The 26,820-nt window shown below is 44.5% G+C and overlaps 1 protein-coding gene across 2 annotated transcripts in view; it reads right to left on the bottom strand.

Annotated features, from left to right (window-relative positions):
- Positions 1–24,294, bottom strand: part of CASP6 (caspase 6) — a 73,565-nt gene extending 49,271 nt beyond the window's left edge. For both annotated transcript variants that reach the window (XM_068270444.1, XM_068270436.1), the window contains exon 1: positions 24,129–24,294. In XM_068270444.1, coding sequence (XP_068126545.1) covers positions 24,129–24,147 — 19 coding nt within the window. In that variant the 5' untranslated portion in view covers positions 24,148–24,294. The remainder of the gene's footprint in view (positions 1–24,128) is intronic.
- Between the last annotated feature and the right edge of the window lie 2,526 nt (positions 24,295–26,820).

A 26,820-nucleotide genomic window follows, 5' to 3' on the forward strand; every position in this document is an offset into this window, starting at 1 on the left:
ATAAGGCAGTGAACTGTGCTCAGCTGTAATTTCCCAAGTGTGGAAATCACATAGAAATACCCTGGATACAGGGCTTGTCTAATCTTGATCAGCTATCATGGGATTCAGGCAGACGTCTGCACAAGATAGAGGTAGGATCTTGGCAATCGTATCTACTAACAAATGCTGCTCAAATGCCTGGGCTTGTGCATTATACTGGAAAAGACTACAATGGGTAGATCTCTGTGCAGCTGAATTTAATGCTGGGTACACATGGTACGATTTTCTGTGCGACAGATGGATCAGATAAGATAAAATCCATCATGTCCGATATTGCTCCTGATTGTTTCCGCGCTCGATTTCTCTGAGCGGTGAATGGAAAAAGATAAGAATAACGAATGAAGATAAGAGAATCGAGAGCAGAATAGAGTGCGGAATCGTGCCGTAAAAACGATCGGGTCGCAAAAGTTGCATGAAAAAAAACGTAACGTGTGTACCCAGCATAACAGGAAGTTATACTTGCTAGGGCCTTTTTCCACTACCCTGCGATTTGATTCTGATCGCAAATCGCAAGGTAGATCAAACTAATCAAAACTGCAGCAGCAATTTTCATTAGTGCGATCCGATTGCGATGCGATTTTGGTCAAAACACAATAGTCGTCCTGCCGCGTTTTGGATGTGATTAAGCTTTACTATACTGAGTATAGTAGCTCAATCGCATAGTGGACATTGAAACGCAATTGTGATCGCATTTCATAGTGGAAAAGAGCCCTTAGGAGGATGACATGTTCCAAATTCTTAATACCCTTGGCTGATCTTTTGTAGATCCCCACCCACTGCCACTTCCTGCCAGGTGCTCACACAAAATCAGGGCCTTTTTCCACTACCCTGCGATTTTGGGATTTGATTCCAATCGCAAAACGCAAGGTACATTAAACTAATGGAAATGGCAGCACTTTAGCAACTATGCACATCGCTACCCAGTGGCCAGGGCAGTTTCTAGGCTAAATTGCACCCAGGGCGAGGGTGTAAAAATTGCAGGATTAGCAGAAGTAGCGCGTGTATCAGTGGTTCTGCAGACAGAGACCAGCAGCAAGTAAGCAGTGCTTGGTATGGGAAGCGTGGCAAGTTTCTCTTACAAGCCTTCTCTGAGCTTACTCTGCAGCGGAGGGAGAGCATGGAGGGCGGTCCCGGGGAGAGGGAGAAAGGGAAAAGTCGCCCCCCCTCCGCGCGGTTGCACAGACTGCATGCCCCTATAAAGCACTGGAATGGTGAAAAGGAGTGGGACAGAGGAAGCCTCTCGATTATACAGAGGCTTCCCTCTACTTAAAGGATAACTGAAATGAAAAGAATATGGAGGCTGCCATATGCATTTACTATAAAACAATACCAGTTGCCTATTTGGCTGCAGTAGTATTTGAATAACACAAGGAACAAGCATGCAACTAATCTTGTCAGATCTGACAATGGGCTCTATTCTCAAAGACTTCCCGCATGCGGTAAAGTACATGCGGGAAGTTTGCGACCAAAACACCATCAAGTTCACATTCTCAAAATGTTCCGCACGTTTTTTCCACATACGGAAAAAGTGCCGTAAAGGTGCGGGATTCATGCGGGAAAATTTCCGCAAAAGTCGGTATTTTCCGCAATAAAAAAATCAATTCTCAAAACTGTTCAGGCGCATCATTTCATCGTTATTTACCGATTTTATCACCTACAAGTAGTAGGTGATATATTCCGCATCCCATTGACTTTAGTGAAGTCTGGGGGCTTAAGGGCTGTGCTTGCTGGACTTTGACTTTTTTTTTTTTAAACACTTTTTCATGCAACCTTTTTACTGCATGTTTTCCGCATGTTTAATGGCTGTTTACGCATCTTTTTTCCCGCATGCGGAAAACATGCAGAAAATATTAGTGAATGTGGAAAAAATGCGGAGTTTACCGCTGGCGGAAATTTAGCGGTAAAATTTTGCATTGTTTTTGCCTCTTAGGGCCCTTTCACACCAGAGGGATTTTTCGGCGTTTTAACGCCACGGCCAAAGTTGGCGTTTTGCTAGGTAAAAGAAAGTCCATAGACTTTCATTTTACCTTTCACATCTAACTCGGCGTTTTAGAGCGTTGCGTTTCAACGCTCCCAGGTGCTTTTTCAGGGCTGTTTACAGCCGAATTTGGCTGTTGGCGTTTCAATGATAGTCAATGGAAAACGCCAACTTCAGCGTTTTCAAAGCGTTTTACAGCTAACTTTTTCACTTATTTTTATAGAAGAAAAAAAAAAGGACTTTTTCATATGAGCTGTAAAACTCTTTCAAAACGCTTTGAAAAAGCTTTGAAAACGCTATGTATTGGCGTTTAGCAAAAGGCTGACTTTCAGCCTTTTCTACCGCAGCCTCTAGTGTGAAAGAGCCCTTAGTGAATAGAGCCCAATGTCAGAAACACCTGATCGGCATATGCTTGATCAGGTTCTAGGGTTAAAAGTATTAGAGGCAGAGGATCAGCAGGGATAGCCATGCAACTGGTATTGTTCTAAAATTGACTTAAGATATTTCACAGTTTTATTTTATATTTAAAATCTGCTTTTCAAGTTTTTACTGTTTTATTGTTTTTGCTTAATGACACATTCATTGAAGTATGCTATAGCTAAAATCTATGAACTATTGACCCTTTTTATCTTTTTCCTGCTCTCAGGCCTAGTGCACACCAGAGCGGTTCGGCAGCGTTTTGCGATCCGCTTGCGGCTGCGGATACGCTTGGGTAATGTATTTCAATGGGCTGGTGCACACCAGAGCGGGAGGCGTTTTGCAGAAACGCATACTCCCGGGCTGCTGCAGATTTTGGATTGCGGAGGCGTTTCTGCCTCAATGTTAAGTATAGGAAAAACGCAAACCGCTCTGAAAAACGGCACTTCAGAGAGGTTTGCCAGGCGGTTTTTGTTACAGTAGCTGTTCAGTAACAGCTTTACTGTAACAATACATGAAATCTACTACACCAAAAACGCTAAACAAAACCGCAAAATGCTAGCTGAAACGCTACAGAAAAATAAGAAAAAGCGTTTCAAAATTTGCTAGCATTTTGCGGATCTGCTAGCGTTTTTTGGTGTGCACCAGGCCATAGAAGCCATTTTCTGCTCGGAAAGTGTTTTATAGTTGTAATTTCTTATCAGTGAGGGTCACACTGTAGTCTGACTCGGTCCTGATCCAAACAGGAACTACCACTTACATACCTGATGTTTAAGGGCCTGTTTCCACTACACGCAGATTCTGCATGCAGAAAACTGACTCCAATGAATGCTTATGGGCCTGTTTCCACTGAACATGATTTTTCTGATGCAGATTTCCCATAGGCATTCATTGGAGTCAGTTTTCTGCATGCAGAATCTGCGAGTAGTGGAAACAGGCCCTAACTCTTTTCAGGCAGAGAAAAAAAAATGAATACAGCATAGATATGTGTGCTAGGCACTGTACATACACGTTTGTCTCATTATGTCACATGTCACCTTGGGTATCCTTTAACCCCCTTGGCGGTCTGATTCTTTCCTGATTTTAGGGTCTACAATCGGTGCAATTTTTTAGCATGCTTTTAGGCCTCTTTCACAGTAGGATGTTGCGTTTTGATGCAACGTTAAAGTCGCAACACAAATTACAACGTCAAAAAGTCGCAACGCAACTTAATGCCCGTTACGGTAGCATACAGTAGACTCTACTGTATGCTACCGTAATGGGCATTAAGTTGCGTTGCGACTTTTTGGCGTCGTAATTGAGCATACAGGCAATGAAAATTATGTTTCCAAGTCATTACTAAGCATGCGCAAACAGTCCAACGCAGCTAATAACGTGTATAATGCACAGCATGCAGCACTTACTAAGAACACTACACGTTACATACAAACGCAACGTGTGCACTGTGAATGTTGCACTTGCACAGACTTAGTATTGTTGTGCGTTAGTCTGCGTTTAAACATTTTCTAACGTGCAACTTTAACGTCGAACTGTGAAAGAGGCCTCAGGCTCTAAAGTCTGAAAAAAAAAAAAAATAACCACACCACAGAGAGATCTGCAGCAGCTCCAGCATTCACTCACCTCCAGCCAGGGCCGGGCCGAGGCATAGGCTGGAGAGGCTCCAGCCTCAGGGCGCGGTGTAGGAGGGGGCGCACAATTCATTCAGTTGTCATTCCTAATTGTATATGAAGCAGAAAGAAATAAGAAAAGGGGATACATGGCAGTGACTGCAAGCCAGATAACTAGATATTAAGGTGTTGGGGAGGTTGTGGGACCTGTGGCCCTCTTAGTCTAATAGCAATCAGTGTGTGGTGGCTGGGGTGGGAGGGATAGAGGGGCGCACTTTGGTGTCTCAGCCTTGGGTGCTGGAGGACCTTGTCCCTGCTCTGCCTCCAGCATTCACTCACTTCCCTGGGATCCAGCGCTGCAGTTCTCCCTCTGTCCTCCGGGTGGAGCTGTAAACTTATAGTGAGATTGCCGGCTGTCGTCATGACGACAGACGGTGATCTCACCAGCGGGAAGCCGAGCCTCGGAGGAGAGGAGGAAGAATGGCGGCCGACATGGGGCACTTTTTTCACTACATGTACACTTTAAACACAGCACAGAACTAAAAGCTACTGGAAGGGTTAATACTCAAATCTTTTTTCAAAAGCTAAAATGATAAGATTGCCATACTAAAATGATCAAACTGACTTGCACTATGCTAAACTAAGTAAACAATGCAGAAAATCTGCTGTAATCAGGAAAGTACATTCTCTACTTTGTTTGCACAGCAATTACTTAACCTAATAACAAAGACAATCGTAAATTTGTACTGCAAACCTGCATGTTAGCACTTAGCTTTGCTGCATTTCCACAGTTTTTGAATTTGATGCGGCACCTGTGCTGACCCGAAATTGCATCCGAATCCAATAGCCGTGCTGCCAATGCATGGCTATGGGGATTCGGATGCGATGTCCAAAAAATGTAGCAGGCACTATTTTTCCCCCACATCAGAAGCAGCCTATTGATTTCAGCTTTGTTTACGCATCCAAATTTGCATGTGGGGAAACGCTGTGACTCAGCTACAGTGGAAACACAGCCTCAGGCCTGGAACCCACTACAAAACGTTATCACTAATCGCAATCGCTAGCGTTTTGTATGAGCAGTTTGTAAGCGATTTCATGAGCATTTTAGGAAGCGATTTTAGAAAGTGTAATCAATTTGCCAGCGGTTGTGTAGCGTTTAGCGTTTTAAAGTCTGATTGGTCCTTTCAATTATTTTTAATTTTGTTACAGTGTACATTAACTTTAAAACGCTAGCAAAATCGCTCTGTGCAAGTTTTGATGAGCGATTACGCCAGTGATCACGCTCCCTAAACGCTCAAAAAAAAAAAAAAAAAAAAAAAAAAAATCGCTCTGGTGGGTTCCAGCCATTAGGGCTGGAACCCACAGGAGCGCTTTTGGCAGCGTTTTGGCAGCACTGCGATACGCTAGCAGTTTGCCAAAACGCTGGGCTAATGTTAATGGATGGGGCAACTTCCACAGGAGTGTTTGCGTTTCCCAGAAACGCAAACGCAGGACCTGCAGCATTTTGGGAGCGTTAGCGCTTCAATGTAAAGTATTGAAACGCTAGCAGAAACGCTCAGCAAAACCTAAACTGAGCGGTTTTGCTAGCGTTTTGCGGTTCAGCACACTGTAACAAAATTAAAAATAATTCACAGGACCAATCAGGATAAAAACGCAAAACGCTACGCACCCGCTGGGCAGAAAAATACAATGTTGCAAAACACGACCAAAAACGTGCATGAATCCGCTTGCAAACCGCTCAGACAAAACGCTAGCGGTTGCGTTTTGCGTTTGCGGTTTTCAGTGGGTTCCAGGCCTTAGTGAAGTGTAAATATGCATTCAAATGAGATTAGAGTAGTCTTTTTATGCTATTTGCTTGGGGGTTTCAGATTTCAACAGCAACTGGTATGAGTGTATTAAGTGATAAAGATGCTAATCCTGCATTCAAAACTTGCAAAACTTTTTCTGCTGTTATGATTTGGAGTTATCACATACTTTAGGAGCACTGGCCCTTTAGTAGTCAGTGCCAAACAGTTGTATGCTGGGGGTTCTTTTTATCTATAATATATTCCTCCTCTTCCATTTATTTCCCTAACTCAGGGGTCTGCAACCTTTAAGACATAAAGAGCCACTTGCACCCGTTTCCGAAAAGAGAAAAAAACTGGGAGCCGCAAAACCATTATAAAACAAATCTAACACTGCATATATTGTTTCTTACCTTAAGGCTGCTTACACACTAAGACGTTACAGGTTAGTGCGCCTGTAACGCTCCCCCAATGCACAGCAATGTAACACAAGTGGGCTGTTCACACAGCCCACGTTGCGTTACATGTAACGCTGCACGTTCTGCCGAAAGTGCAGCATGCTACGGCGTTAGAGCGGCCATAGCCGCGTTAGACTGTTTGCACATGCTCAGTGGGGGGCGGAGAGGAGACGGGGCGATGCAGCTACAGTAGCCGCGCACATGGCTACTTAATATTCACTGCACTGGCGGCTGCTGATTGGCCAGCGGGACCACGTGATGCGGAGTGTCTCGCTCCGCATCACGTGGTCCCGCCGGCCAATCAGCGCCACTCTGGGAGACCTTACATGGATAGAGCCGCCTAACGCGGCTCACTCTACCGTCCTCTCCCGCACCACCATACGTTGCATTAGGTGCACGTTATGCGACCTTAACATAGCACCTAACGCAACGTCTTGGTGTGCAAGTAGCCTAATGCTATATACAGGATCAGATATGACCCCAATATGCACAAATTGTTAGCAGATATGACCCCAATATGCACAAATTGTTAGCAGATATGACCCCAATATGCACAAATTGTTAGCAGATATGACCCCAATATGCACAATCCTTCAGCAGATCTGACCCCAATATGCACAATCCTTCAGCAGATATGAAAAGAAAAACCCATTTACTCACCTAGTCAGAAGACCTCCTGTCCCGATCTCCTCCTGTCCCGACCTCCGGTCCCGACCTCCTTGTGGCGCGCAACTCCTACGATCCTCTTCCTTCCCGACGTCACGTCTTGCCTGCATTAAACTGCAGGGCTACGGGAAAATGGCCGCCCGAAGCCCTGCACTGCATCGGTCCGGCGGCCTCTCTTATAGGCTGCCGGCCAGCGGCAGCACACGACACACGCGTGCCGCAGCCACTGACATACACTACCGGAGCCGCGGCAAAGGTGAAAAAGAGCCGCATGCGGCTCTGGAGCCGCGGGTTGCAGGCCCCTGCCCTAACTAGCCTATCTGAAACATTATCCTCTGCTTACTTGTGTTTACAAGCAAGACTGAGGTGACTCAGCGTTTGGTGGAGAAAAAAAAATAAAAAAGTGCAAAAGACAGTGCAGTTCCTAGTATACACCTCAGTGGGAGTGTCTGAAGACTCTGGGAGGAGGGCAGCTAATGAATACACAATGAGCAAGTAAATGGAGGGGGGAAAACAAGAGTCAGGGAGGATATGATGTCAACGTCCCCTAAAACGCAACGTCCCACTGTGAAACCAGCCTAAGGCCTGGAACCCACTGAAATCAGCAAACGCAACCGCTAGAGTTTTGTCTGAGCGGTTTGCAAGCAGATTCATGCGCGTTTTCGGTCGTATTGTATTTTTTTCCTCAGCAGTTGTGTAGCGCTTTGTGCTTTTATCCTGATTGGTCCTGTGAATTATTTATCATTTTGTTACAGTGTGCTGAACCGCAAAACGCTAGCAAAACCGCTCAGTTTAGGTTTTGCTGAGCGTTTCAATACTTCACATTGAAGCACTAACGCTCTCAAAATGCTGCACATCCTGCGTTTGCATTTCTGGGAAACGCAACCCCCCCCCCCCCCCCTCCGAAGTTGCCCAATCCATTAACATTAGCCCAGCGTTTTGGCAAAGTGCTAGCGTATCACAGCGCTGCCAAAAGCGCTCCTGTGGGTTTCAGCCCTTAAACTGTTTCAATTGCATCTTGGCTTTGAGCGCAGTTCTTTTTAACAGAACTTTATATTTTGTTTACACAACAATTGGAGAACGCGAACCACGTTTGCAAGGCCTAGTGTTGACACTCCATATGCAGCCAAGGTGGCCATTTGCATCCCGATTTCCATTTAGCGTGTATACATACCTTTGGCATTAACCTCCTGAGCGGTATGGACGAGCTCAGCTCGTCCATCACCGCCGGAGGCTGCCGCTCAGGCCCTGCTGGGCCGATTTTTATCAAATAAAGTGCAGCACACGCAGCCGGCACTTTGCCAGCCGCGTGTGCTGCCTGATCGCCGCCGCTCTGCGGCGATTCGCCGCGAGCAGCGGCAAAAGAGGGCCCCCCTAGCCGCCTGAGCCCTGCGCAGCCGGAACAAAAAGTTCCGGCCAGCGCTAAGGGCTGGATCGGAGGCGGCTGACGTCAGGACGTCGGCTGACGTCCATGACGTCACTCCGCTCGTCGCCATGGCGACGATCTAAGCAAAACAAGGAAGGCCGCTCATTGCGGCCTTCCTTGTTTATTATGGGCGCCGGAGGCGATCGGAAGAACGCCTCCGGAGCGCCCTCTAGTGGGCTTTCATGCAGCCAACTTTCAGTTGGCTGCATGAAATAGTTTTTTTTTAATTGAAAAAAAACCCTCCCGCAGCCTCCCTGGCGATCTCAATAGAACGCCGGGGAGGTTAAAATGTGCTGCTTATAGATTGGACCTTATGTTGTATTCAGTGGCTGAATGTGACTGGGGCTGTAAAAGGAAAGATCAGCATCTTTCCCATGTTGGACTCCAAGCTGTAGCAAATGGCCACTCCACACTGCTGTATACAATTGTCATCCAGGGGTCCAAATAAATTGCTAAAAAGTTCCCAAATCACTTCAGTGTTATTTAGATTTGATGCGCTCTAAATCCTGAACATTTTGACCTGTTCCCCATGAATTACAGAGGCATATTCAAGCAACACTAGTCTACAAAAACTTCACAATTCTGTGACAGGGTATCAGTACTTTTCATTGACGGTACAGGGCCTTAAGCCTGGAACCCACTAGCAGCGCTTTCTAAGCACCAGTGATTTGTAAAGCTCTTGCTAATGCAATGATATGGGGGTGGTTTAAACACGCACAAAACAAATCCCTGAAGCGATCAGAAAAGGTTTAGAAAAGCGCTGCTGACCCTACTTCCTAAACCAGATGCCGACCACTCTTCCCCTGCGGGTTTTAGACCAATTTCAATTCTGAATAATGATATCAAACTCTTTGCTAAAATTTTGGCATCACGATTAGGTACCCTGGTGGGTGATTTGGTTGCTCCTTCCCAGACTGGTTTTATCCCTGGTAGGCAAGGCTCTGATAATGTGAGATTGGCAATTAATATTTTACAAGATGCAGAGATTAAGAAATCAAAGTTTCTGATGTTGGGTCTTGATATCAGTAAAGCATTTGATTCTGTGGGTTGGCAATATTTGATCTCTGCCCTGGAAAGCTTTGGCCTAACCGGTCCCATCATTACAGCAGTCTTAGCCTTATATGATTCTCCATCTACTATGATTCGCATCCCTGGGGCAACTTCCACTCCCATTCATCTTAAACGAGGCACCAGTCAGGGGTGTCCTCTCTCCCCATTGCTGTTCGCCCTCGCTCTAGAGCCCTTGGCAGTGGCGATTAGAAGACATCCCAATATCTATGGATATGGTATTGATAATATCAAGCTTTCTTTGTATGCTGACGATGCTCTCCTATTCCTGACTAGACAATTAACCTCTTTACCTAATCTTTTCCAATTATTAGAGACTTTTGCAAATTTTTCAGGGCTTAAAGTTAATTCGTCCAAATCCACAGCCCTCCCAATCAATCTATATCCACATACGATTAGATGGTTAGATTCTACTTACAGTTTTAAATGGAGCCACACTAAATTTAAATATTTGGGAATCTTTCTCACACCTTGCTTTAGGGACCTATATGGAGCCAATTTTTTGCATACAACTAATCAAATTACGCAACTTTTGAAGATTTGGTCTACATATAAGGTGTCATGGCTGGGCAGAAATGTTGCTTGTAAGATGATTATCCTTCCCAAATTATTATATCTGTTTCGTATGCTTCCTATAACTATAACCAAAAAATCCATATCTATTATTCAATCACAAATCAATAAATTTATTTGGGACGGTAAACCAGCTAGAGTCCGGGCACAGATTCTTTATAGATCCCCCATGCAAGGAGGAATTGGCTTGCCGAGCCTATGGCACTATTACCTAGCCACCAAACTTAGTCAAATGTTAGATTGGAACATAGATTCAAAGCCTCCGGCATGGTATCAGCTAGAATCTACCTCAGTTTTTCCTTTCCACCTAAATTCATTAGTCACGATAGTTTCCAAGAAGGATTTGACAGTCCTTGCTGACAGGAATAGGATTGTATCGTCATTGGCCAAACTTTGGATTTCTATAGCTTCCACATACAAACTTATGACTTTTCCCTCCTCCAGCATCTCTATCTTCGGTAATCCTCGGTTTGTTCCTGCTTTTAGGAACCCGCAAGTTTTCTCCTGGTGGAGGGATAAAGATCTCCACACAGCAAATAGGTTTTGGATAAGTGATGTTCCGATTACTTTTAACATGCTCAGATTTAGTAGAGACGCCCCTATGGAAGAAGCATATCGATTTTGCCAAATTAAACACTACTTCTCTTCAATCTTTCCCTCATCTCCAGTATATGACCCTACTATGTTTGAATCATTATTCTTTGGTTTCTCTCGTAGAAAAGGGTTAATTTCAATACTTTATGCGCTACTGCTAGGTCGTGATCATGATGATAAAATGTCATATATGGGAGCTTGGGAGCGGGATCTAGGTATCCAATATGATCGCACTGATTGGTCTTTTGTCTGGACTGCTGTCTCTGGGGTGATCAAATCAAACATGGTGAAAGACACAGCTTACAAGATCTTGTTTCGTTGGTATTATACACCGTCTAAATTACATAAAATCTATCCTTCGGTCCCATCGGCCTGTTTTCGAGCCTGTGGTATGGAAGGCACACTGTTGCATGTTTTTTGGGATTGCCCCGTTGCACAGCAGTTCTGGGACGCATGGAAATCTATGACTAAGGAGGTGTTTGGCTTTCCGATGTCCTTAACCGCTCCCCAGGCCCTATTGTATACACAGAATGATGATGTCCCAGGTAAATTTAGGCCATTATATAGATACATGTTATTGGCTGCTCAATGGTCCATTGCTTATAAATGGAAATCCACTGACCTTGATTTAGCATTGGTTACCCAACGTCTAGACCTTATGATGTTGATGGATCGAGTGTATTATCATAGTACTGAGAACATGACCAAATTTGATCTTATTTGGGAACTTTGGAGGGCTTATAGACATCTTTAGTCGCCCCTGGACATGTGCGTATACTGCATTTATCTAGTTATACAGGTAACTTATACCTCAGGACTCCTGTTTCTAGAAGAGGTATACAGTGGACATTTTGTTAAGCTGATGTTTTTGTTCTGTTCCTTTTCTATGTGCGGTGCTGCCTGGAGAGCAATTTAGGAGTGTTTGGAGATCTTCAAGAAGGACCGATCCCTGGGATCTCAGCCGGAGGTACCCTGTGCCCCATTTCCCAGGTTGAATGGTCCATTCTTATGGGCCAAGCTCCCCGACCGCATTTTTATTCTTTCCTTTTGTGTTTTTTTTCCTTCCTTTTTCTATTTTTAGTTTATGTTAATTAGACTCTATATGCAAATCACTTGTATAATTGATGTGCTATTTGACTGGCATTGGATGTTGTTACAATTGATAATCTGTTCAATAAAGCCTTTAATATGAAAAAAAAAGAAAAGCGCTGCTAGTGGGTTCCAGGCCTTAATGTTGACCTGAACTCTCGCACATGTCAGAAGACAAACAGAGATAAATGCACCCTATATGTATGTATTTAGGGCTCAGCCACACTAAGCGCTTTTCTGAGCCCTTTCTGATTGATTATTGCTTTCTGAGCGCTTTTTAAAAATTGCTCCCATTCATGTTCATTAAAATTGCGGTAAAAATCGTGTACTTTTTATAAAAGGGAACGGGGGTGATTTTTTTTTAAAAGCACTCAGAAAGCATTAAACAATCACAAGCGCTCAGAAAAGCGCTTATAGTGTGGCTGAGCCCTTAGACTTTAGCCTCTCTAATTCCCGCTCATCTGTGACTAATCACCACCGTAATTTCAACTCTGAGCTGTCAGCTCAGGATTCTCCTTTGTCATGACAGAGCAGCTAATTTGTAAACACAAAATGTAAACAATATGTCTGCTTCCATGAAAGCAGGAAGTAGACACTCCAGATTTATTGCAGGATTTGTATCAGCTGTAACAAAGAAATGTTTTTTTCTTTTAAGGTTATTATGCTGCTGCTTATATTTTAGAGCAGAGAGGAAGTTCTAAGTTCCTGTCCGCTGTAATCATCATTTAAAGAGACACTGAAGCGAAAAAAATATATGATATAGTGAATTGGTTGTGTACTATGAATAATTACTAGAAGATTAGCAGCTAAGAAAATATTCTCATACTTTTATTTTCAGGTATATAGTGTTTTTTCTAACATTGCATCATTCTAGAATATGTGCAGATTACACAACACTCAGCATTCAAAATGAGTCTTTCAGAGCAGTCTGTGAAGTAATGACCTCTCCTCTAGCAGAGGAAAAGTAAATAGTCCAGGAACAGTTGAGATAATAAAAGTCAGATAACAGCCCTCTCCATTTGACTAAACTTAGTCGGAGAGTTAGTGGCTTGTTTGCATAGAGATAACAACTGGAGTTTCTTAACTCTTCCTGTACTGGAAACAATTAGACTGATGTATCTGATCTTAATGTTTTATTTCTTAGCTGTACTACACATACAAATCATAATATCATAATTTTTTTTTCACTTCAGTGTCTCTTTAAGAGACTCTTTTAGGACTTCCCCTAATATTTATCAAACAAAGTACATGATGAGGAAAGGCTTCTTCTGCCATATTTGAGTGTTTGCCTGGAGTTTCATACCTGGCATAGAATCAATATGTAAAGTAAACTAAAGGGTGTAGCAGTGCACAGCAGTTTAAATAGGCTGCATACTTGCGTGTTGCACCTGAAAAGGAAACATTATTCTGGAACCTAAATTGAGCATTGCTGCACAAAGCTGCGTGAACCAGTGGGAGTCACATACTAACAAACTTAAAGTAGTAATACCAGTAGCCCTGCTTCTCAGCCTTCCAGATATGCAGGAAATATTTCCCTCCAGGCAGCACTACAGTACTGACTGACAAACCAGCGTCTCCAATATTTTCCAGTCATGCCCCAACTTGTCGCCTGTGCACTAATGCTACATGCTGACACTTCTTCCAAATGTAGATCCAATCACAGTAAGGACACAGTACACAATTCTCTATGGTAATCAATAGCCTATAACACAATTGTTTTAATTAGATCCTGCTTGTTGTATGAAAAGCACTGCTGACAGGTTCTGTGATATGCTTCTGACCCCAAACTATAGCTTCTGTAACCACTGGGAAGCAGGTCAGGGAAATATTCTCCCATCAATCAGTGAGGTAATTACATAACCAGTATGTTTCTAAAACAAATTAGTCATGTCTGTGCAAAGTTGTTGTTCAGTCCCTGAAGAGTAAAAGAAAAAAATGCCAAGCGAAATTCAAGATCACATCTCTGGTTACATGAGGGATCTTGTACAGCTAGATTGATCCTGAATGTTTTTGGAGTAAAGCTGAGTACACACGTACGATAACGATCGTTCAAAAATGAACGATAACGACAATTGGACCGATAATCGTGCGCTCCAAATTTTCCAACGATCGTTTTTTGGGACGATAACGACCGTTATCGTTCAATCCGACCGATCCAACCCGGCGGATTTTTTCGAAAGATAATCGTTCAATCGTTGCAGTGTGTACAAAGATCGTCCGATAACGCATGTTCTTATTGCCTGTCATAACGTCACTTCCGTTTGCGCACGCATTTTTTAATCGTTCGTCGTTCAGTACTTTATACTTATATCGTTCACGTGTGTACACAATCGTTCATTACGAACGATCTTTTCCGTCTAATTTGAATATCGTGTAAACGTCACGAATCGTTCGTAACGAACGATCTTTATCGGACGTGTATACGAACCTTAAGGCCCCATTCACACCTAGGGAGTGATTTTTCTGCGATACATGCGTAAAAATCACTGGACACTGCAGCGTTTTTGGGAGTGATCGCGATTAGCGGTGCTATGCATGCTAATCGCAAATCGCCGGCAAAATGATGCATGTCACGCGATTGCGGTTAACGCTATCCGCAAACGAGGCAGTGAGAACACTGCCATGGGCTTACATGGGCTAGCAGTTTTTAAAAACTGCAAGTGTTTTGCACTAGCGTGAACAAGCCCTAAAACTTGTAAATTACATCAGTAACTGGCATCACAATATGACTAGCTTTTTATTATTATTATTGATCTATAAAGCGCCACCATATTCCGTGGTGCTGTACAAAGTAAGAAACAAACATGGGGTACATAATAATACAGACAATGGTGTACACCAATATACAAGATACATAATTAGTGACAAAATACAAAGAATGATAAAAAAAACGAATTATAGAATTGGTAATGACAGTGATAAAATTAACATGATGAATAACATGTATAATGGTTACCAAGAAACAAAAGGGGGAGAGAACCCTGCCCTTGCGAGCTTACAATCTAAAGCGTTTGCACGTATATAACTATCTGGAAGCACACAGTCAGTGAAAAGTATGCTTCAGCGCCACTGTTAGGGCTGGTGCACACCAGAGCGGTTCTGGAGCGTTTTTTAAAATGCTTGCAGGGGGAGAACCGCTTGGCTAATGAAATTGAATGGGATGGTGCACACCAGAGCGGTTCTTTTTTTCCACAAACGCAAAACGTGCGGGCTGCAAGATTTTTTTAGATTTCTGAGGCGTTTCTGCCTCAATGTTACAGTATAGGAAAGTGGAAAACAGCTCTGAAAAACGCTAGATCAGAGCTTTTTTTCAAGCGTTTTTGTTACAGAAGCTGTTCAGTAACAGCTTTACTGTAACAATATTTGTAATCTGCTACACAAAAATGCTCCACAAAATGCTAGGCATGTTTAGAAAACGTCTCTAAACATGCCTAGAATCGCTCTGAAATCTGCTTTAAAAACCTCCAGCGTTTTGCAGATCTGCTAGAGGGTTTTTGGTGTGCACTGAGCCTCAATGCACATTATGCAGTAACTCTTTGCATGCTGTGCGTTGGGATGCCAGAGTCCATTAGATCGTATTGCACCAGATATACTCTGAATGCAGAGCCGGATTAAGGCTAAATGAGGCCCTAAGCAAAGTAACTGATTTGGGCGCCCCCCCATCATGTTGTAATAGAATCAGAAAATGCAGCTGCACAGCAATATGCCGCACACACCGGGGCAGCCGAGCTACTGGTTGCTATGGGCAACAGCCCACTTTCCTCTGTGGGTGCACAATGCAGGGAATAGCAGCGGCAAAATGCAGAGTGAGAGATGAATGGCTGGGACATTTGCACTCAGGGGCTGGGGCACCCCTGTGAAGAGGGCGCCAGATATCACAGCAGCAGCACTTTCCCCCTGCATCTCCAGCCTGGCAATAGCAGAAAGCTCTGGACACCGCCAAACCGGAAGCCGTTCCCCAGACAGAATTACATAACCACGCCCACCACTGAACAACCGATTTCCTCCCAAACTAGACAGCCACCATGCAGCCTCCATCCCAGTGAATACGATAGTCCATCAGAGACGGCAGCCGCAGCGGGGGAGAATGACAGCACCAGATGACTCACATTCACCTATTGCGATCCAAGCAATAGAGGTCCCGTCATCCGGAGCCCATCTGTCTCCTCTAGAGTGCTGACGCTCTGTTACTACTACTATTACTACATCCTACTTCCTGTCTGATCTGAGAATCAGGAAGTTCAGAGCGAGCGGCTGCACTGTAGAAGAGACAGATGGGTTTCAGATGACGGGATCTCTATCGCTTGGATCATGGATAGGTGAGTGAGCGTTTGCCATCTGCTGCTATCATTCTTGCTGCAGCTGTGGTTCTCTGTGGGAAGGGAGGGCGGAGTGGGCAGCGGCAGACTGCACAGCAGCAGGAGGGGGACCTAGGAATAGAGCCTGGCTCTGAAGACAATCAGCAGCGCACGGCATCATTTGACAAGACAAATAACGTTTATATCGTGCTTTTCCCCTGGCGGACTCAAAGCGCTAGAGCTGCAGCCACTAGGGCACGCCCTATAGGCAGTAGCAGTGTTAAGGTGCGTACACACATGCGACTATAGTCGTTTGTAACGATCGTTCCCCGATCTTTACCAACGACGATCGTTACAAAAAACGAACCAACGACTATTAAGGCAAACGACGAACGAGGCAAATCGCTACAAAACAAAGTTCTGTCTTGGCGGATTTTTACCACCGACGATCGTTAGCAAAAGTGGTACATCGTTGGAAACGATCGTTCGTACCAGGCTGGACATGCGCATTTCACTTTTTCTCCAAGGAACTTTACAATTTTATGCGCAGGCGCATCAAGTGCTTTTACGTGGTGTAACGTTCGTTCTAACGATGTGATCGTTACACACTTTTTACAACTAACTTTACTTCGGTCGTTCTTTCGTCAATTAAAAGATCGTTCGTCGTTGACAACGAACGATCGTTGTCGCATGTGTGTACGTAGCATCAGAGAGACTTGCATAAGGTCTCCTACTGAATAGATGCTGGCTCACTGAACAGGCAGAGCCGAGATTAACTAATTAATTACATCCTCACACCTACCAGCATGATGTTTGTAATTATATCCCCCTGGGTTCCTTATATTTAATTGCATTGTGCTGAATCGAGCTGCTGACTTTGGAGAAAAGTCATCCTGTGTAATACAATGTAACTATGTAAAGATGCATATCATTTTGAAGCTCTCTTTCTCCTCTTTCCAATGATAGATAAACTGCCACCCTACTCCTTTTAGTTTTCGCTATTTTCGCGAAATTGCCGTGGCCGTGATTTCGATCGCGAAAATAGCGAAAACTAAAAGGCATAGGGCGGCGAATTATATATCATTAGAAAAAGGAGAAAGAGAGCTTTAAAATGATATGCATCTTTCCATAGTTACTGCCCTGCTCAGTCCCTTTAACCATTATGGGGCCCCTTTGACTCTGAATGGGGGCCCCAAGCGACTGCTTTTGTTGCCTGGTCGGTAATCCGGCCCTGTCTGAATGTCACATAGAATTCTAATGGCAGCGCCTTACTGCATGTTAAATTTCCCCAATGTGAATGTAGCTATTATGTCAGCAAAACTGACCGGCAGTAGTACCAGGTCAGGACTGACTGCTACAGAATCGAGAAGTTCTGACAACCGAAATGCAGAGATCAGATGATGGCACTGGTATGAGTAAGCAATCCGGCACACCAAAAGTGAAAATCATTATCCAGTGACAGCCTTTCCTTTAACTGATAAATACTTTCACATTCAAGTATTTCCTGTAGCTGAAATACTTTCTATAACAAAAGTAAAAAAAAAAAAAAAAAAAATATGTTTGACATAGCCACAGGCAAATTTCAGAGCCAAAACCACCTTGTAAAAAGACAAGGAAACACAGCCCAAGCTACAATTAATTAAGATACCCACCAGTCAACCTAATGCTAGCATCTATACAAGATGACGTCACAAAGGAAAACTGAGTGGAAACGTAAGGAGGCTCTTTCGTGATACATTTCCCCAAGAAGTCCTGTTGAAATTTAAGTACATTTCTGGAACTGTCTACATAAATCACTGTACCTCCCAGGAAGCCGAGGAGCTTTCCCATATTGATATAAGATATAGAAGTTAACCACCCTGGCGTTCTATTAAGATCGCCAGGGCAGCTGCATGAGGGTTTTTTTTAAATTAAAAAAAAACTATTTCATGCAGCCAACTGAAAGTTGGCTGCATGAAAGCCCACTAGATGGCGCTCCGGAGGCGTTCTTCTGATCGCCTCCGGCGGCCAAAAGTAACACGGAAGGCCGCAATGAGCGGCCTTCCGTGTTTTGTTTACTACGTCGCCATGGCGACGAGCGGAGTGACGTCATGGACGTCAGCCGACGTCCTGACGTCTGCCGCCTCCGATCCAGCCCTTAGCGCTGACCGGAACTATTTGTTCCGGCTGCGCAGGGCTCAGGCGGCTGGGGGGACCCTCTTTCGCCGCTGCTCGCGGCGGATCGCCGCAGAGCAGCGGCGATCGGGCAGCACACGCGGCTGGCAAAGTGCCGGCTGCGTGTGCTGCTCTTTATTTGATCAAAATCGGCCCAGCAGGGCCTGAGCGGCACCCTCTGGCGGTAATGGACGAGCTGAGCTCGTCCATACCGCTAAGGTGGTTAATATTGGATCATCAGTATTGGGTGGCGCTGCCTGTCCTTTAAGGCCCGTACACATGGTGGATTAAAATTGCCTGATGGGGATTAGGACCCGATCTCTCGGGCAACATAGTTGGGCTGAGGTTGTACAGACAAGGAGTCCGCTGTACAACTGACGACACAGAGAAGTGCAGGGCCAACAGAGTGGCGTATGTCACACCGCAGGCGAGGACAAAGGTAATGGCTGTTGCTCTGCTAAGTTGATCCACCTGGCAGAGCCCTGGCCAGGCAGCAAATGGGGCAGCTGTACACACGCCGGATTATCGGCTGAGGTGGTCGTCCATTATTGGCCACCTCAGCCACATTTAAACTAGCGTGCGTACAGGGCTTTAAACTGATTACAAAGGATGATCATAAAGAATTCAGCAATAGAAAAATTTGTGTTCCGCAGGAACAACAAACTGGGGCGTAGCAACAGCCATACCAGCTGATATGGGGCCCTGAAAATAGCGCCTTAATTGGCAGCCAAGGCCACAGGATTCTGGCTTTTTTTGTTTTTCTTCCCTTTTACCTACCATTAAACCTTGTTTTCCCCCCTGGAGGTGTGCAGTGTGGTCCAGTGTAGCCTGGGATGCTGGTGCTGGTCGCGGGGAGTCCTGGACCTGGTGTTTTTTCCACCTTGCTGTTGCCTGGGTCCATTATCTGTGCAGGCACAGGCCTTGTGGAGTCCACCGCTGCTACCTAGGAGATCAGGGCTCCACTGAGGTAGGAAGACACGCGCCAATCGGGAAACCTTTGGCCTCACTGGATGCCGGCTCCATCCATCAATCGGCTGCTGCTGTTCCACCGCAGCAGGGATCTCTGGTTCAGCCCCTCTATGATGCCAGTCACTAAACCAGAAGTAAGGGCCGCCACAGCCGGATGATTCTGTGACAGTCAGAGGGCTTGATTCACAAAGCGGTGCTAACCTACTTAGCACGTCTAAAGTATTTAGACGTGCTAACCAGGGTGCTAAGTAGGTTAGCACCGGATTTCTCAATTGAGAAAACCAGTGCTAACCTACTTAGCACCCTGGTTAGCGCGCCTTAAGACTTTAGACGTGCTAAGTAGGTTAGCACCGCTTTGTGAATCAAGCCCAGAGTATCTTGACCAGCCCTGCTGAATGCTGCCCAGGAGTTGGGACCCACCACAGAAATTAACACTACTGCACCTTTTGAGCTGGAACACCTTGGCCAGTACTGCCAGATGTCAGCAATCGGGATCCTTTGCAGCATCAGCCATGAAGAACTGGGTCATCACTGCTGAACCTTCGCCTCCCTCTGACCCCCCCCCCCCCCCCCCCATGTATCCTTAGGGATGAAAGATGATTGCCAAGTGCAACTGGTGGCACCATAACATTGCATCCTCAGCTCTTGGCCTTTGGACATTATTCATTCCCCCAGACCCCCACCATATTTTTCCAGAACCTGTATGAGCCAAAAGCAATTCCGGGTACAACCCCATGTTTGTACTTGGCGAAATAAATAAATAAATGATAAATAAAGGATTCTGAAGTATAAGGGGCCCAGGTGGTACTTCATGTATTCATTAACTTTCTTGTGTCTCTCCACCCTCTGGCTTTGTCTCAGTGCCCATGGACTACATGCAGTGTTGATTGCATGACAATGTAAGTTGTCCAGTTTACTCATATCCATAGAGTAGGGGCAGGTGCCTACATCTGAGGGCCCCATGAAAGGTTTGCTATGGGGCCCCATGATCCCTAGCTACGCCACTGTGCAAACGAATTCCTATGGAACCAAAATGAGTGTTTTGGAGGAATTTAGAGTTTTCATCAAAGGCCATTTCACTTTTCGAGAAGTGAAACATTATTGGGAGAACAATGAAACAATGTGGCAGTGAAATGCAGTGATAAACAAAACCATTTAGTTACAGAAAGCTACTTTCACAGTAAGACCTGGAACCCACTGAAAACAGCAAATGCAAAACGCAACCGCTAGCGGTTTGCAAGCGGATTCATGCGCGTTTTTGTTCGTGTTTTGCAACATTGTATTTTTTTGCCCAGCGGGTGCGTAGCGTTTTGCGTTTTTATCCTGATTGGTCCTGTGAATTATTTTTCATTTTGTTACAGTGTGCTGAACCGCAAAACGATAGCAAAACCGCTCAGTTTAGGTTTTGCTGAGCGTTTCCGCTAGCGGTTCAATACTTTACATTGAAGCGCTAACGCTCCCAAAATGCTGCACGTCCTGCGTTTGCGTTTCTGAGAAACGCAAACGTTCCTGTGGAAGTTGCCCCATCCATTAACATTAGCCCAGCGTTTTGGCAAACTGCTAGCGTATCGCAGTGCTGCCAAAATGCTGCCAAAAGCGCTCCTGTGGGTTCCAGCCCTAAAACATTGCGCTGCACAATACAATTGCATAGCAAATTTAATAAGATTATATTGCAATGGCATGCTCGCTTCAATGCGGCAGTGTCAGAATAATGCAAGGCATGCTGTGCATTACTGGACAATGTGCATGTTTACTAAAAGCATACTTTTATGCACCGTTTGCGTTGCATCTCACACGTAACGCACAAAGTGACTTTTCACTTCCATTGCAATCCTGTTTTTACAGCTGTGCAATGCAAAGTCCCAGTGTGACACTAACCTTTCTGAATAGTTTCCATCAGTGGCCTGGTAGCGGTAACTACGGATAGTTAATTAGATGGATTCTGAGTTGATGCAGTAGTATGCAAATTTATGCAGCTTGAAAACAATCCAATAGAATCCCAACAAGGTGGAATTTGATTTTCAAGCTGCATAAATTTGCTTAATCCTGCATCAATTCCTCCCTATCAGTATGAGGGCTCAAACCCACTAGCAGCCTTTTCTAAGCGCTAGAGATTTGAAAAAGCTCTTGCTAATGTAATGCTATGGGGATTTTTATAAAATCACATCACTCAAGTGGGATCACACCCATAGCATTACATTAGCAAGAGCTTTTCAAATCACAAAGCACTCAGAAAAGTGCTTCTAGTGGGTTTCAGGCCTCAGAAAGCATTGTGTGAGGTTTCCCAGCTTGCAGTGGCATAGCAATAGGGGATACAGAGGTTACGACCACACCGGGGCCCCTGAGCCAGAGGCGCCTACTAAGGGCCCTCGTTTATCCATCTTATTAGCTTTTTATTGGTGCTATGTTGATAATGAACAACTCTAAGGCCTAGTGCACACCAGAGCGGTTCGGCAGCGTTTTTCGATCCGCTTGCGGGTGCGGATCCGCTTGGGTAATGTATTTCGGTACTTATTCGTTAGCCGGGCGCATCCTCTAGGTGGCGACAAAACTCCACCAGAGTTACATCTTTCCCTACTATCCATGTCGGCCTGGAGGGGGAATAGTAATTAGCGCCACCTGCCGGATGTGCCCGGCTAACGGATAAGTACCTGTATTTCAATGGGGTGGTGCACACCAGAGCGGGAGGAGTTTTGCAGAAACGCATACTCCCGGCTGCTGCAGATTTTGGATTGCGAAGGCATTTCTGCCTCCAATGTAAAGTATAGGAAAACCGTAAACCGCTCTGAAAAACAGCACTTCAGAGAGGTTTTGCAGGCGTTTTTGTTACAGAAGCTGTTCAGTAACAGCTTTACTGTAACAATATATGAAATCTACTACACCAAAAATGCTTCACAAAACCGCAAAATGCTAGCTGAAACGCTACAGAAAAATAAGAAAAAGCGTTTCAAAATCTGCTAGCATTTTGCGGATCTGCTAGCGGGTTTTGGTGTGCACCAGGCCAAAGTGTGCATTGAATAGTGGTAACCCTTAAAAAGCTATTTTCTCATGCTCACTGGGTTTAGGGGCTTTTTATAAATAGAGTGATTGGGTCCCATGTAAAACTTGCACTGGGGCCCCAAGCTCCATAGTTACGCCACTGCCAGCTTGCAGTGGTATCACCACCTTCAGTATTACAACATACTGCAATTCACCCAATGAGAACATTATGCAGATCCCCAGCTGCAGTTGCTGCAAATATTACCAGTATATCAATTTAGCTGCTAACAGTGGATCTCTAGTTGGAACTTGAGCTGGCCATAAAATCTGTTTCGGCCAATTGGATATTCATTAAGGGCTTGTTTCCACTGTAGCGGTGCGGAATCGCCTGGATTCCACCGCTGAAGAAATCGCATGCGGCTGCGTTTCTCCATGCGGATTTCCCCGCGATTTCGCATGGCAAGGAGCCATGCGAATTTAACCATGTCACTGCCTGTGTTAAGTTCCATTGGCTTTCATGCGAAATCGCGGGGAAATCCGCATGACAAAGCCGCATGCGATTTCCCTATTAAATGCATTAGCGGCGATTCGCCCGCATTCCTGCCGCACGCGAATCTGCACGACCCTGTCGTGCAGATTTTCCCCGCACCGAAAAACGCCGCCGCCGCCGCACACGTGGAAACAGCCCCATCCACTAACATTAAGTAAGCGAATCCGCATGCAGTGCCCGCATGCGGATTCGCTATAGTGGAAACGAGCCCTAAGACAAAAATGTCTAATTGCGCAAAAATTGTGTTTTCCACCAGTACCACAATCAGCGTTGCGATCGACATCTGGAGAACAGTAATGTTAATTCTCAGTGACATTGATCCTGAGATGGTTGGTATGGTTGTATAGTTTATGGCTGGCTTTACAGCGAGACAGTCATATAGTAACCAGCTACAAATCTCAGCACTAGTCTATTTTAGAGGACACAGCAGGAAACCTCATAGGGAAATTCGGCTAACACGATTGGGTGATGAGCACCCTTTAGAACTGCTAGGTTTCCAATGGGTTGTAGTAAACTACGCCCACACTATTTAGCCAGTCGCAACACTTGTGCTGTAAGAGGGTGCTGTGATTGGAGGACTGTTCCCTATGAGGGTTCCTGCTGGGTCTCCTAAAGTAGACTAGCATCCAATCTCTGTAGGCTGTAATGCCGCACAGTAAAGTCCCATACACACCTTAAAAGATTGTCACACGCAAGGTTTGGGACTCGATCCCTGGGGTGACAGTTCAGAGCAGATTGCTGTACAGATGTGTTGTGAGGCTGGAGGGAGGAGGGGGTGACAGTGGCATGGCTCCCATGAGATGGAATAAGCAGGAAAACAATGCACTCGACTGAAATGATCTGGCAGTCAGGATCTCTCAGGGATGCATCAGGGGGGGGATGGGGGGTTGCTGTACACACACACTACATTCTCGGTCAACTCAAATTCACACTATGCACATAGAATTACAACATGTCAACGCACTGCCCATACATTCACATCTCTGTTTTTTTTATAAGATGCTTCTACAGTGCGTTACTGAATATCGAATGTAAAACTGAAAGGATTCCATAGTAAATGACCATGCAATTAAATAATGTGTGCATAGTTTATACATACAATGTATGCCTAGTTTATACATAAAGTAGTGTATGCCTATCTTATCGACGTACATTGTGTGAACATGCATAAACACATGTAAATAAATTTGTAGTTGACTGCACTACAAGTTGCCTTTCAGCCAAGCTATAAACATCTGTAGAGGGTCACATTCGCAGCAAGTGCCACTGACAGTCTGTATCTGCTACTAATCTCTTTGTGCTGTCACAGTACTACTATACAAGTAAAGTGCCTTTACCAGGAGAAGGTGCATCGCAAAGCAAGCATGAGGCTCAGGCTGTGATCCCATCTGATAGCTGCTAGAGACATATAGGGAGATATTATAGTGGTAGATGCCTGTAGCAGTTTGTGACTGCACCCTGTAAGATGGTTACACCAACCTGTTGATTGGCTCGCCATAGCAGCCAGTGATACGACCCTTGTGCTTGGAGGAAGATTGGCTCTACTCAGATGACAGAAAGGTAGAACTTCACTCTGCTCAGTCCCCAAATATTAGTATCTAGCAAGTGAAGGCTTCTTTTCTTTTGTTACTTTACTTCCTGAAAATAGCAGTCTCCACCCTGCTAGACTTTCCCCTCCCACTCCTCCCAGCCTAGTTCTTCAGTTCTCAGTCACTTGCGGCGATCTGTTTACTGCAGAGAGATGGGACACGCTGTTTGTACTGTCCTGAAGTGAATTGCCTGGACTTATACAAGACGTCCATACATTGTCCAACATTGGCTGATCCTCAGACAAGCTAGGGTCATCTTTGTTGCTTATTATAGGTCTAGCTGAAGGTTTTTTTGAGTCTCGTTAGATGTTTCTAGATAACAGTGCATGGTTGTGTCTCAGCTATTTAGTGCCTCAAGCAACACAGATGTAGCTTGAAATTGGGAAAATGTTTCTGATTGATCCAAGTTTAAGCTGTAGAAAGTTATGTGCATAAAATTAAAGTGATTAGGATCTCATTGACAAGCTCTAGTCCAGAGGTACCCAGGGCTGGTGTGATGTCTAGTTGACAGTGGCGTAGCTAAGGAGCTGTGGGCCCCGGTGCAAGTTTTACATGGGCCCCCCCCCCAAGCACTCTATACATAACAATTGATACGGCGCACCAAAACCTGCTAAGCACAAGCACAGTGTCAGAGTTGCAAGAAGGGGATGGGGAACAGTTTGTTAATGATTACTACTATTCAAAAGTATCTACAGAAGTGATTATTACCAGCACAGGACCAACAGAGAGCTAATACTTTGATGTGAGGGTGGACACTTCGGGGCCCCTCTGGCCCAAGGGCCCCGATGCGGTCGCTACCTCTGCACCCCCTATTGCTACGCCCCTGCTAGTTGATATACTTTGTCAAGGTATTTTATACCCGGACTACTTTGGTAGAGTAATTTGATAGGTTAGTATGTCAAACTAATATACTTCATAGAATTGTACTATCATGTAGGATTGATTGACAATGGATATGTCAGTTTGTCTAGGTATCCTACCAAATTCAACTTACCTACGAAATAGGACAAACGATAAGGATTTATTTATGTCAAATGGACCTGCCTGTCATAAATGTAAAATAAATGTAAATAATAATAGGTAGGATACATTGACAATCGATTTGTTAATGTGTTTAGATATCCTACTTCATCTAGATTTACTACTTTATAGGTTTATAATATACCAGGTAGGATAAACTGACAATCGATTTGTTAATGTGTCTAGATATCCTACTTCATCTAGATTTACATCTTTATAGGTTTATATTATCAGGTAGGATAAACTGACAATCAATTTGTTAATTGGTTAGGCTGCGTTTCCACTTGTGCAGTGCGAATCGACGTGGTAAAGATTTGCATGCGGATGTGAAGAATTTTCATGCGAATTCGCATGAATGATGCTGTATGCGAATTTAACCATGGTAGTGCCTGTGTGCTCTTCTATTGATTCCATGCGAATTCGCATGAAAATTCGCATACACCCGCATAGCATTATGCGGTATGCGAATTCTGATGGCTCTGCCATGCTAATTTTTCCTGCGGACGAAAACGCTCAGAAATCCTGACAAGTGGAAACAGTCCCATCCACTTGTATTGGCTATGCGAATTTGCATGCGGCAAACGCATGCGAATTCGCGATAGTGGAAACGGGCCCTAAAGAGCACTGCCTTTGACATGGGAGACCAGGATTCGAATCCTGGCTAGGGTCAGTACCTATTCAGTAAAGAGTTCAAGGCAAGACTCCCTAACACTGCAGGGTGGCCTCCTGAGCGCGTCCCAGTAGCTGCAGCTCTTGAGCGCTTTGAGTCCGACAGGAGAAAAGCGCTATATAAATGTTCAGATTATTATTATTATTATTATTATTAATAATGTGTCAAAATATCCTACTTCATCTCAGAGCTGGGACAAGGTCCTACAGCACCCAAGGCTGAGACACCAAAGTGCGCCCCTCCATCCCGCCCACTCCAGCTGTCACACACTGATTGCTATTAGACTAAGAGGGCCACAGGGCCCACAACCTCCCCAACACCTTAATATCTAGTTATCTGGCTTGCAGTCACTGCTATGTATCCCCTTTTCTTATTTATTTCTGCTTCAAACACAATTAGGAATGACAGCTGAATGAATTGTGCGCCCCCTCCTACTCTGCGCCCTGAGGCTGGAGCCTCTCCAGCCTATGCCTCGGCCCGGCCCTGCTTCATCTAGATTTACTACTTTATAGATTTATAATATCAGGTAGTATAAACTGACAATCAATTTGTTAATGTGTCTAGATATCCTACTTCATCTAGATTTACTACTTTATAGGTTTATATTATCAGGTAGGATAAATTTACAATCGATTTGTTAATATGTCTAGATACCCTACTTCATCTAGATTTACTACTTTATAGGTTTATATTATCAGGTAGGAATCTAGGATAAACTGACAATAGATTCGTTAATGTGTCTAGATATCCTACTACATCTAGATTTACTACTTTATAGATTTATAATATCAGGTAGTATAAATTGACAATCGATTTGTTAATATGTCTAGATTTCCTACTTCATCTAGATTTACTACTTTATAGGTTTATATTATCAGGTAGGATAAACTGA

The sequence above is a fragment of the Hyperolius riggenbachi genome, chromosome 1 (genome assembly GCF_040937935.1).
Source record: "Hyperolius riggenbachi isolate aHypRig1 chromosome 1, aHypRig1.pri, whole genome shotgun sequence".
NCBI lineage: Eukaryota > Metazoa > Chordata > Amphibia > Anura > Hyperoliidae > Hyperolius > Hyperolius riggenbachi.